Here is a 14,315-nt window from a genome sequence, read left to right as displayed (position 1 = left end):
ATCTCGTAAGAGTATTTATAGAAGAGAGGCAAATCTCCAAACCTTTCTTCGATGTTCCAGACTATCAAGATGCAAGTGATTTTCGTGTCTCCAATCAGGCGGATGGCTCTTTTTTGGATGAAATCTGCAGCTTCAGAGTATGCTTAAGGGCGGAGCTACATGCATGAGAACAATATTCCAAATAAGGTGTGATCTGAGCTTTATAAAGCATCAAAAGTTGCTGAAGTGTGTAGTTTTCTGGTTAGGAACAGTGTTCCAAGCTTTTGAGAAGCAGCCTTTGCAATTCCAGCGACATGATTGTGCCAAGACTTGCTGGTGTTCATTCTAACCCCCCAACAAACTTATCGAAGCAGAAAGCGGAATTGTCTGTCCTATTATATGCGGTTCAGAGACATATATCTCTTTGAAGAAATCCGCCGATGTCTGGGTTTTTGTGCCATTAAATTTAACCTGGTTACTATCACCCCAATTCGAAATCACCTCTAGATCCTCATTGAGATATGCAACTTCCTGCTGTCGGTGAAGATGTGGATCTGCAGCCGATGTCTTGCAATCCAAATGTAATGATGAGACAAGTGTGCTGTCGTCAGCAAAGCATTATATTTGATTCTTGTTTTTTCCAATAAGACATCGATATACAATAAAAAATGGTTGGAGACAATATAGATCCCTGGGGAACACCAGCGTTGATGGTAAAAGAATTCGAGAGACATCCATCGACGGCCACTTACAGGGAACGTTCTTTCAGGAAGCTGGCGAGCCATACACAAAAATTATCGGACAAGCTATAGCATCAAAATTTAGCCAGCAAACCCTCATGTTATATAAGGTAAAAGGCTTCAGAAATATCAAGCGCAACAGCTCTTGACTCTTCATATTTTTTCGATTGCGTTATTCCAAATATGGTGGACATACAATACTAGGTTAATCTTTGTTATTGATAGTCATATTGATGTTCGCTCATGATGTTAAAGCCTTTCAAATATTTGAGGATATGCTGGTTTACGGCTTTGTTCATGAGTGACTGGTATATAGTTACTTGGAAGAGTTTTCTTGCCTTCTTTGGGATTATGCTGAATGTGAGAAATCTTCCAACAAAAAGGAGAAACCTCTTCCTTGTAAAACAGCTGGTACGAGTTCAGTGGAGCACTTTTTCAAGTACGATGACGGGCACTTCATTAGGACCACACGCCTTAGTAATTTTCGGCATTGTGGATTCTAGTGTGGAAATAGTGGGTAGTGCCTTTCCCAGAAAATCAAATGTGGAATGAAAAGCAAATTGTTCAGATTTGCTTTTTCCTAAGTATAATTTGTTTAAGCGTGCGCATAAATGCGGTAGCAATTTATTCGACCAATGGTCAGCTGCGACCATTATCTCAGTATTGTTTTATCAATTCTTATTGTTTTTTTTTTATTACGCCACATTTCAATTTTTCCACTTTTCAAATATGCTCGTTTTTTATGTGAAATTTGCAACCTCCCTTCCCCATGCTTGGGATATTCATTATAACACATTTCATTCAGATTCATACTGAAACCGTTTCGTTTAATGGTTTGCTATATGACTTGAACTTGAATTAGAATATATTTTTTCCAGCATGATTTTCTCCGGCAAGTATCTCTTATCCTTAAAATAGACATCCACCGCTGAATTATAAATAGAGCGTTTTGATTGCAGAACACGGCGCACCCCGTAAATGGTATTTATCATCAGAGGCCGGGACCTTCGCACATTGTCGCTTCAGAGGGTGAGTTTTATCTTTTATATTCAATGCAGTATTTCGGTTGGTTGTTGATGGTGGTTCTAATGTGCAAGTATTATTAATTCCCTCATTTAGCCTTAGCTAATATACAATATGTTTGATCCTAACTATCATTAGGCTAATGTCAAAATATTCAAACAATGAATTACAAATATACAGGGTGTAACTAAATAAGTGTGAAACATTCAAGAAGGTGATTCCTCATCAAAAAAAAATAGGATCTTTCGTATAAAGAAATTTCATTGGAGCATCCCTTGTTAAGATACAGCCCCTTAAAGGGGGTACATAAAATTTGTATAACAATTTTTTTCACAAGCACTAAAAAAGTTACAATATTTTAATTGACCTGACGTTTTGTACTTCCAAAAAGATACTTAGCCAGAAATTTATTTGGTTTGCCACATGGTTGTAAAGGGTGGAAAACGCAACCCCTAAAATTTATTTCCAATGTAACTTGTTGTTTCATTATTTGTTTACCATTTAAAAATTTATTTCCGATAGCCTGTTTCAGTTTAAACAAAAAATGTCTCTTGGGTTTTTTGCCCAAAATAAACCAGTTCGCAGAAAAAAATATTTTAGGAACAACTACAGAGATACATCGTCATAAATGCGAAAATACGAAACTAATCTATCTAGTAGGTCGCTATTAGCGATAGTGACAATTAAATTGGTATGACGCTGTCAATTTGTGAATTTTCGAAATTGAATTAATACTAATTGTGTGTTGTTCTGTTCTTAATTTGTTACTTTAATAATTCACTTGGTATTAAAATGGCATACACAAATGAGGAAATGGCTGATATGCATTACGTTTACGGTCTGTCGCAGGGGAATGGGTTAGAAGCTTCTAGAAGATATGCTGAAATGTATCCTTAACGGCAGCATCCTTCACATAGAATATTTGCTCGACTTCATCAACGATTACGAGAATATGGTTCATTCGACAAAAGAACGCAGGATTGTGGCGCCATCGAGAAGTACGAACACCACAGCTTGAGGAAGCAGTACTTAATTTGATTGAAGAACAATCTACTACCAGTACTAGAAAGATTGCTTTCCAGCTAAATGTGACGGTATTTTGAATTTCAAAGGAACAACTCTTATACCCTTACCATCTGCAACGAGTACAGGCACTGTTACCGCGAGACTTTCCGAACCGTCTTGAATTTTGGAATTGGATGCTGGAAATGATTAGAAGAAATTGTGACTTTCTGAAGACGATAGAATTCACAGACGAATGTAGTTTTTCTCGGGACAAGATTATTAATTTTCATAATAACCATATATGGGCTGATGAAAACCCTCACGCTATTGTCGAAACTAACCATCAAGAACAGTTTTCTCTTAACATGTGGCTCGGAGTTATTGGGGATGATTTAATTTGGCCTCATTTTCTACCTCCTCGATTAAATGGTGAGGCATACGTTCAATTTTTAAGAGAAGTGCATCCAGTATTGCTGGAGGAAGTTCCTTTGGGCGTCAGAAAGGATATGTTTTTTATGCATGATGGGGCTCCCGCCCATTTTAGTCAATTAGCACGTCAGCATTTAACTGAAACATATGCAAATCAATAGATAGGTCGAGGAGGACCACAGAACTGGCCCGCTCGATCCCCGGATCCTCTCGATTTCTCTATTTGGAGCCATTTACAGTATTTGGTTTATCGTACTCCTGTTCGCGATGTGGAGGACTTGAGAAACCGCATCATCGATGCGTGCAGGGTAATCAGAGAGACTCCAGGAATATTTGAGCGAATACGTGGCTCAATGCGCCGACGTCTAGACGCATGCGTAATGTCTGAAGGTTGAACATTTACTATGATTTCTACATGTTATGTGTTTTGTTATTAATACATTAGTTTTGTTCTTTACCCTTTAATCGTTTAATGCAGGTACTAACTACAAAATAACAATAAATCCAGTTCGCATTTATGACGATATATCTCTGTAGTTGTTCGTAAAATAATTGTTTGCTACGAACTGATTTATTTTGGGCAAAAAATCCAAGAGACATTTTTTGTTTTGAATGAAACAGGCTATCGGAAATAATTGTTGAAATGGTAAACAAATAATAAGACAAAAAGTTACATTGGAAATTTTAGTGGTTGCGTTTTCCACCCCTTACAACCATGGGGTAAACCAAATAAATTACTGGCTAAGTGTCTTTTTGGTAATACAAAACGTATAGTTAATTTCAATATTGTAACTTTTTCAGTGCTTGTGAAAAATATTGTTATACAAATTTCATGTACTTAAGGAGCTGTATCTTAACAAAAGATGCTCCAATGAAGTTTCTTTATATGAAAGATCCTATCTTTTTTTCGATGAGGAATCACCTCCTTAAATGTTTTACACTTATTCAGTTACACCCTGTATACGTATATATGACTGGTTACATCCACAAATAAGAAACTTCAACCACTCATATAAAATATTCACAAATAGCTGGGCAACAAAGATAAGACAAAACTATTGATACGAATACAAGGCAACAAAAGCAACACTTCAAAATATTAATGAAATTATATATATATATATATATATATATATATATATATATATATATATATATATATATATATATATATATATATATATATATATATATATATATTTCAGTACACCTCTTATTTTTGGTACCTACACAGATATTTCTATTGTTTCTGGTATTATAATTATGATAATTTTCATTATATGTTATTTTCCTGCTCAAGTAGTTCGGAGATAGATGGTGATGCATCTCACGTGACTCACGGTCGATGGTATGTTAGACGTTTCTGGAAAACGCAAAATTTCATCTCTCACATTTCCTTACCTGTTCTATCAATCTACAATGTTTTCAGCATTGCGGCGTTGCCACTTCCATCAAAAAGTCCTAGCAACTTTATTTTTTTAAATGGAACACCTGGTATATTAATACATTTTTGGAATCGCTCTGGTATTTTAATACTTTTTTGTTAATATCTGTTTTCGAGATAAAAAATAAATTGTGCTAAATATGGTCCAAAACATAGCCTTAATTGAAATTAAGTACATCAGTACTCTCAATTCATGAAAAGTTGATATTTTGATGATAGTTTGGACAAACTCGAAATATTCAAATAACACCAAGAAATCGACTCCATATCATACAGGGAGTGCTAAAATGACTAATATTTCCATTGTACATAAAAGTAGTCAAAAGCTCATTTTTTCAAATGAAACATCCTGTATATTACTCCGTAAATTGAAAGATGGTGAAAAATGCTTCAAGATGATATATCATGTCCCTATACCTAAATCGTCAAGTTTTCTCAATAAAGTCGCTTCTTCTCGAAACATTATTTTTTTTAGAATTTGGATTAGGGTAGCAGTGGAATTATCAAGCTTATAGCAGTGCGGTAACTTTTATAAGTAATTTACAAAGAGTTATCGACGGTGTTTCGAATCATCTTCCAAAATGAATGCAAATATCGATTATTCAAACGAAGTTCTTATGAAATTATTCATTATACAAATGAACAAAGTGATCAAATCATTGTCAGAACGTGTAAAAAATTCAACCAAATGTATCCTGAATTAACACCAATGAACGAGAGGAAGTTTGTAAGGTTACAAAATAATTTCCTTAACTATGGCTCAAAGTTTCCAGGGAACAACTGTACCAAATATCAGTCATTTCTAGGTAAAAAGTAAGATTTGTGAAAGTACAGACAATAACAGAATAGGATGATTCAAATATCACATTTTCACAATAAATGCTGAAAATGTTGTCCATTACATTCTAAACACATTAAAATGTTTTTTTGTACGCGACTTGTGGTTGCTTTTTCAATTTCCTGGGGATCCAGATCTTCAATACTCCGCACTATTCGCCGTCGCAATTTTTCTTTGGTAGGCACTGGAGGACTGTATACCCTTTCTTTTAAAACACCACATAAAAAAGTCAAGTGGCGTGAGATCGGGTGATCTCGATGGCCAATCCCACGGCCCTAAACGCCTAAACCAACGATCGTCTAAGAGTTCGTCAAGTTTCCTGGAAACTTCCTGGGTGGAATGAGCTGGCGCTCCGTCCAGTTGAAACCACGAATTCCTATATTCCTCTAAAAGCAAATTTTCAAGAAAATCGGTTACAGTGGTCCTTAATATTTGGAGATGTCTCTCTGCATTCAGTGTCTTCATAAATAAAAAAGCTAATTTTATTGTTCTTCAGAATACAGAAAACATTCAGGTCAAATTTTTCTTGAAAATCTATTTCTCTTGTAACATGAGGATTATGATCAGCCCAAAAATTTTTATTCCTTCTATTGAAAATACCATCCCTCGTAAATTTTGATTCGTCGCTCCAAATTATTTTTGACAAAAATTCCCGATCTTCTTGTGTATGAATCAAAAGGGATTCACAAAAATGCATTCTACGTTCGAAGTTTTCTGCTCTTAGAGCTTGAACTTTAGTAAATTTATACGTATGCATTCCGTGATTTTTCAAAATTCGTTGTAACTGAAGCATGTGACACACCTAAATCTTTTTCTGCACTGCGAATGGAAGCTTCTGGATATGCATAAAAATATGCCAAAACGTTTAACAGTATTGTCCTCATTTGAACTAACAGGTTTTGGTAATGTTAAAGGCGCTTTTAACATGGAGCCATAGTTGAGGAAATTATTTTGTATTCTCACAAACTTCCTCTCGGTCATTGGTGTTAATTCAGGATACATTTGGTTGAATTTTCTACAAGTTCTGGCAATGATTTGATCACACTGTCTGTGTATAAAAAATAATTTCATAAGAACTTCGTTTGAGTAATCAATATTTGCATTCATTTTTGGCGATTTTTTTAAACACCGTCAATAACCATTTATCAATTAATTATAAAAATCACTAAACTGTCACAAGCTTGATATTTCCACGGCTACCTAGAAATCAAATTCTTTAAAAATTAGTTTTTGTACAACTATTATTGAAAATCTCTTTGATAGAAACACTTTAAGCAGAACACCTACCAAAAAATCATTTAGAAAAGTTCACACATGCAGTTCGTGCTATTGGTAATATTGAATCCCTGTGAAGTTACTGACGATGACGAAGTAGTATTCATTCCAATTGTAGAAAGTCCTTCATGACTAACCAATAATCCTCCTTAAAATAACGTGAGTTAGCGTATGTAGTTGTAACATATGCCTTATAATCCAAAGATCGTGTGTTCAAATCCCATGGACCCTATGATTTCTTTTATTATCAGCAGTAACGTTATACATAAAAATTTGTATGATACATTTGTTATTTTATTTTGCTCGTGAGTTTGCTCCACTTGCTGACGCTCGTTTTGCAATAATCCCCACTCACAAAATAAAATGCCACTTTCAACACTTCTTGTAGGTAAAACGTGAATAACTATTTTTCCACAAAAACGGCTTTATTAAGAAAACTTGACGATTTAGTTATGGGGACATGTATATCATCTTGAAGCATTTTTCACCATCTTTGAATTTATCGAGTAATATACAGGGACTTTCATTTGAAAAAATGAACTTTCGACTACTTTTATGCGCAATGGAAATAATAGTAATTTCAGCACGACCTGTATGATATGAAGTCGAATTCTTGGTGTTATTTGAATATTTCGAGTTTGTCCAAACTATCATCAAAATATCAACTTTTCATGAATTGAGAGTACTAATGTACTTACTTTCAAATAAGGCTATGTTTTGGACCATATTTAGCACAATTTTTTTATCTCGAAAACAGATAGAGATAGGTATAGAACATTATTAACAAAAAAGTATTAAAATACTAGAGCGATTCCAAAAATGTATTAATATACGGGGTGTAATTGCTAGGACTTTTTGATAGAAGTGGCAACGTCGCTATGCTGAAAATATTTCAGATCGATAGAACAGGTAAGGAAATGTGAGAGGTGGAATTTTCAGAAAAATCATGCTTTGCGTTTTCCAGAAACGTCTAACCTACCATCGACCGTGAGTCACGCTGTATATCAGTAACATTGTTTAATAGTACACAAAGTATTTTAATGACATCCATTTCTATCCTCTCAACATGTTGACTATTGGTGTGTCTCTTGATACCCCCAGTATGATATATATATATATATATATATATATATATATATATATATATATATATATATATATATATATATATATATCGAGAAAGGTTAATGCAGTCAAGCTGCTGGAAAATAATTCCATGAAAATCAAAAGATAAATAGATTAGTACTTTTTGATCATTCCCATATTGATTTCAATTTAAGAACCACCGGTATACATATATATATATATATATATATATATATATATATATATATATATATATATATATATATATATATATATATGTATACCGGTGGTGTAACTCTCGTTACACCTCTCGAAGCGAAGCAGTAACTCGTCTTGATAATGCCATCTGAGATGATGGCGAAACGTCGACTATCGAATAGTACACAACGGATGAACACCCGGAAAAACAACACATCATATTCTACCATCCGTGAAAACCTATATTGTAATATATATACAGGGTGTCCCTGGACTTCCTCTCTTCCTCTCGGGAATGTATAGATGGGGTCAAAATATCACCAGTAATTCATATAACTTTTTTTCCTAAAAGTCTTCGTAACCAAGTTACGGGCCCTCGAAATTACAAAATGAAAAATGTTTTTCTTTGATAACTTTTCAAGTGAATATTCAAAATCATCCAAATTTTGGTAATTGACTAAACAAATGAATTCCGTCGATGAGCTTTCATGCAGGAGTCAGTTGTTTTGCTACAAAGTCAGGAACGGACTACCTCCGATGGTCCACACCCCAAAACTTTGAAATGACAGATATTTTTCAATATTTTTCAACAAAATAAGGTTACTTGGACAATTTTATGAATAAAAGTACTCGTGTGGAAAGTCGATCGGAGCAACGAGTCTTGATGAAAATGTAGTTCTACTCGACGACATCAAACCCGCTCGTCCACCATTATTTGAAATGAATAATTATCAAAGCAGAAATAATAATGATAACGTTAATTCAACAACATTTATAACAGAAATAATACAAAGTATGCTAAAATGAAGTCGTAAACAAAAAGTACAGTACCTATATGGAAGTTTAAGTCACAATTGTTATAGCAGATATTTTTTCAAAAGAAATATCAAGTTCTGTAGATTCGTGGTGTTTTAATACTAACAAGCTACTCTACTATGAAATATCGAATTCATTCCATATTTTGTATGTACATAAAACGTGTGGAATAATCACGTTTCGTGTTGATCAGTTATCTGAATCTCATGAAACTCAACATTCGAATGTTTCAAAGTCTTCTTCACAGCTAAACTGTTGAGGAGTTTCACTGATAATTATAATTTTATGGGAGAAATTCTTTAACACGAATCTAAATTTAGCTGAAAAAACGCACATAGGAAAAAATATTTACTATACTAATAAAAAGCAAACGAATGAACTACAAAAACGGCTGCACATGATCAGGTGAAAAATATCCAGGGAATAATTATGTTCCATTTTTTCACAGATGTTGACAAAAAAACCTTTTAGAAAGTTTTGATAAAAAATGAGAAACTGGAATGCGATTTTGTTTTGTTGAGTGGTGCGTTGTCATATGACTATCATTGTATTGTCAATATTCTATAGGATATTTTGATTTTTTTTGATATGGCCGAACAGTTTACATTCAATGAATATGCAGATATGCATGTATTTTATGGACGAGCATTTTGTAATGCTGCAGAAGCTCGTCGTCTGTATTCCGAGCATTTTCCCAATCGAACGGTACCGTCAAGAGAAACATTCGAGCGTGTCGATCGCAGCTTGAGGGAGACAGGTATGTAATAATTGATAATTAATTTGAGCACGTTGTTTCATTTTGATATTATTGTAGGTACAGTTTTGCCAAAACGAGGTGGTGAGGGCGCTCCTAGGACTGTACGTACCGTTGTATTGGAGGAAAATATTTTGGAAGCCGTCGCTGATGATCCTTCAATGAGCATCAGAAATCTATCAGAACAGTTCCATACATCCAAGTCCACTATTCATAGAATAGCGAACAACTGCTCCACCCATTTCACATCCAGAAGGTACATGCCATGACACCTCAAGATTTTCCAGCACGACTGGAATATGCCAATTGGTTCATGGATAGGCAAAGAGAGGATATGACTTTTATTAATCGAGTTTTATTCACTGATGAAGCAGGTTTCAGTAGAGATGGAGTTATCAACTCTCATAATCTCCATATATGGGCCGAAGAAAATCCCCATGGGATATTGCAAACCAAACACCAACGGAAATTCAACGTGAATGTTTGGGCTGGTATCATAGGAAATCATCTTATAGGACCATTCGTTCTACAGGACCGATTGAATGGAGAACGTTATTTGGAGTTCATTCAGAACGATTTGAATGGACTTTTGGAACATGCTCCATTGCAAACCCGAAGAGATATGTGGTTTATGCATGATGGCGCTCCTCCTCATTTTAGTTTGATTGTGCGTGACCATCTGAACCATATTTTCCACAATAGATGGATTGGTAGAGGTGGGCCATATTCATGGCCATCGCGGTCTCCGGATTTAAATCCATTGGATTTCTTTCTGTGGGGGCATCTAAAAAGCTTCGTTTACGCTACACCTATTCACACAAGAGATGCATTGTTGAATAGAATAACATTACATTGTGAAGCCATACGAAACGACCCTGGAATGCTATTTCAAGTACAGAGAGGGTGTCTTCGCAGACTAAGAAAATGTATAGAGAGAGAAGGTGGTCATATCGAGCAGTTTCTGTAGCGAATTTTTCATTTCTGTTTGCTCTTGAGGCTCTTGAGTTTCGTTAGTTAAACGTGTTTGCATTATAAAAATTCGTTATGATCATTTTACCTATCATTTCCATTTTCCTTAAAAACTAATATTTTCGAATAATGGTAGACATCCCAAGATAAATGTTGTTGAATTAACGTTATCATTATTATTTCTGCTTTGATAATTATTCATTTCAAATAATGGTGGACGAGCGGGTTTGATGTCGTCGAGTGAAACTACATTTTTATCAAGACTCGTTGCTCCGATCGCTTTTCAACACGAGTACTTTTATTCATAAAATTGTCCAAGTAACCTTAATTTGTTGAAAAATATTGAAAAATATCTGTCATTTCAAAGTTTTGGGGTGTGGACCATCGGGGGTAGTCCGTTCCTGACTTTGTAGCAAAACAACTGACTCCTGCATGAAAGCTCATCGAAGGAATTCATTTGTTTAGTCAATTACCAAAATTTGGATGATTTTGAATATTCACTTGAAAAGTTATCAAAGAAAAACATTTTTCATTTTGTAACTTCGAGGGCCCGTTACTTGGTAACGAAGGATTTTAGGAAAAAAAGTTATATGAAGTACTGGTGATATTTTGACCCCATCTATACATTCCCGAAAGGAAAAGAGGAAGTCCAGGGACACCCTGTATATATATATATATATATATATATATATATCGAGAAAGGTTAATGCAGTCAAGCTGCTGGAAAATAATTCCATGAAAATCAAAAGATAAATAGATTAGTACTTTTTGATCATTCCCATATTGATTTCAATTTAAGAACCACCGGTATACATATATATATATATATATATATATATATATATATATATATATATATATATATATATATATATATATATATATATGTATACCGGTGGTGTAACTCTCGTTACACCTCTCGAAGCGAAGCAGTAACTCGTCTTGATAATGCCATCTGAGATGATGGCGAAACGTCGACTATCGAATAGTACACAACGGATGAACACCCGGAAAAACAACACATCATATTCTACCATCCGTGAAAACCTATATTGTAATATATATACAGGGTGTCCCTGGACTTCCTCTCTTCCTCTCGGGAATGTATAGATGGGGTCAAAATATCACCAGTAATTCATATAACTTTTTTTCCTAAAAGTCTTCGTAACCAAGTTACGGGCCCTCGAAATTACAAAATGAAAAATGTTTTTCTTTGATAACTTTTCAAGTGAATATTCAAAATCATCCAAATTTTGGTAATTGACTAAACAAATGAATTCCGTCGATGAGCTTTCATGCAGGAGTCAGTTGTTTTGCTACAAAGTCAGGAACGGACTACCTCCGATGGTCCACACCCCAAAACTTTGAAATGACAGATATTTTTCAATATTTTTCAACAAAATAAGGTTACTTGGACAATTTTATGAATAAAAGTACTCGTGTGGAAAGTCGATCGGAGCAACGAGTCTTGATGAAAATGTAGTTCTACTCGACGACATCAAACCCGCTCGTCCACCATTATTTGAAATGAATAATTATCAAAGCAGAAATAATAATGATAACGTTAATTCAACAACATTTATAACAGAAATAATACAAAGTATGCTAAAATGAAGTCGTAAACAAAAAGTACAGTACCTATATGGAAGTTTAAGTCACAATTGTTATAGCAGATATTTTTTCAAAAGAAATATCAAGTTCTGTAGATTCGTGGTGTTTTAATACTAACAAGCTACTCTACTATGAAATATCGAATTCATTCCATATTTTGTATGTACATAAAACGTGTGGAATAATCACGTTTCGTGTTGATCAGTTATCTGAATCTCATGAAACTCAACATTCGAATGTTTCAAAGTCTTCTTCACAGCTAAACTGTTGAGGAGTTTCACTGATAATTATAATTTTATGGGAGAAATTCTTTAACACGAATCTAAATTTAGCTGAAAAAACGCACATAGAAAAAAATATTTACTATACTAATAAAAAGCAAACGAATGAACTACAAAAACGGCTGCACATGATCAGGTGAAAAATATCCAGGGAATAATTATGTTCCATTTTTTCACAGATGTTGACAAAAAAACCTTTTAGAAAGTTTTGATAAAAAATGAGAAACTGGAATGCGATTTTGTTTTGTTGAGTGGTGCGTTGTCATATGACTATCATTGTATTGTCAATATTCTATAGGATATTTTGATTTTTTTTGATATGGCCGAACAGTTTACATTCAATGAATATGCAGATATGCATGTATTTTATGGACGAGCATTTTGTAATGCTGCAGAAGCTCGTCGTCTGTATTCCGAGCATTTTCCCAATCGAACGGTACCGTCAAGAGAAACATTCGAGCGTGTCGATCGCAGCTTGAGGGAGACAGGTATGTAATAATTGATAATTAATTTGAGCACGTTGTTTCATTTCGATATTATTGTAGGTACAGTTTTGCCAAAACGAGGTGGTGAGGGCGCTCCTAGGACTGTACGTACCGTTGTATTGGAGGAAAATATTTTGGAAGCCGTCGCTGATGATCCTTCAATGAGCATCAGAAATCTATCAGAACAGTTCCATACATCCAAGTCCACTATTCATAGAATAGCGAACAACTGCTCCACCCATTTCACATCCAGAAGGTACATGCCATGACACCTCAAGATTTTCCAGCACGACTGGAATATGCCAATTGGTTCATGGATAGGCAAAGAGAGGATATGACTTTTATTAATCGAGTTTTATTCACTGATGAAGCAGGTTTCAGTAGAGATGGAGTTATCAACTCTCATAATCTCCATATATGGGCCGAAGAAAATCCCCATGGGATATTGCAAACCAAACACCAACGGAAATTCAACGTGAATGTTTGGGCTGGTATCATAGGAAATCATCTTATAGGACCATTCGTTCTACAGGACCGATTGAATGGAGAACGTTATTTGGAGTTCATTCAGAACGATTTGAATGGACTTTTGGAACATGCTCCATTGCAAACCCGAAGAGATATGTGGTTTATGCATGATGGCGCTCCTCCTCATTTTAGTTTGATTGTGCGTGACCATCTGAACCATATTTTCCACAATAGATGGATTGGTAGAGGTGGGCCATATTCATGGCCATCGCGGTCTCCGGATTTAAATCCATTGGATTTCTTTCTGTGGGGGCATCTAAAAAGCTTCGTTTACGCTACACCTATTCACACAAGAGATGCATTGTTGAATAGAATAACATTACATTGTGAAGCCATACGAAACGACCCTGGAATGCTATTTCAAGTACAGAGAGGGTGTCTTCGCAGACTAAGAAAATGTATAGAGAGAGAAGGTGGTCATATCGAGCAGTTTCTGTAGCGAATTTTTCATTTCTGTTTGCTCTTGAGGCTCTTGAGTTTCGTTAGTTAAACGTGTTTGCATTATAAAAATTCGTTATGATCATTTTACCTATCATTTCCATTTTCCTTAAAAACTAATATTTTCGAATAATGGTAGACATCCCAAGATAAATGTTGTTGAATTAACGTTATCATTATTATTTCTGCTTTGATAATTATTCATTTCAAATAATGGTGGACGAGCGGGTTTGATGTCGTCGAGTGAAACTACATTTTTATCAAGACTCGTTGCTCCGATCGCTTTTCAACACGAGTACTTTTATTCATAAAATTGTCCAAGTAACCTTAATTTGTTGAAAAATATTGAAAAATATCTGTCATTTCAAAGTTTTGGGGTGTGGACCATCGGGGGTAGTCCGTTCCTGACTTTGTAG

The 14,315-nt window shown here is 34.8% G+C and overlaps 1 protein-coding gene across 2 annotated transcripts in view; it reads left to right on the top strand.

The window, feature by feature from the left end:
* LOC111512193 (oxysterol-binding protein-related protein 9) overlaps positions 1-14,315 on the top strand; it is a 187,080-nt gene that overhangs the window by 113,715 nt on the left and 59,050 nt on the right. For both annotated transcript variants that reach the window (XM_074180728.1, XM_074180727.1), the window contains exon 6: positions 1,679-1,748. In XM_074180728.1, the coding sequence (XP_074036829.1) occupies positions 1,679-1,748 (70 nt within the window). The remainder of the gene's footprint in view (positions 1-1,678; positions 1,749-14,315) is intronic.

The sequence above is a fragment of the Leptinotarsa decemlineata genome, unplaced genomic scaffold (genome assembly GCF_025532065.1).
Source record: "Leptinotarsa decemlineata unplaced genomic scaffold, Ldec_3_MD MMD2_tig00026299_RagTag_RagTag, whole genome shotgun sequence".
NCBI lineage: Eukaryota > Metazoa > Arthropoda > Insecta > Coleoptera > Chrysomelidae > Leptinotarsa > Leptinotarsa decemlineata.
The sequence above is the reverse complement of the archived record's forward strand: the minus strand, read 5'-3'. Positions and strand labels throughout refer to the sequence as shown.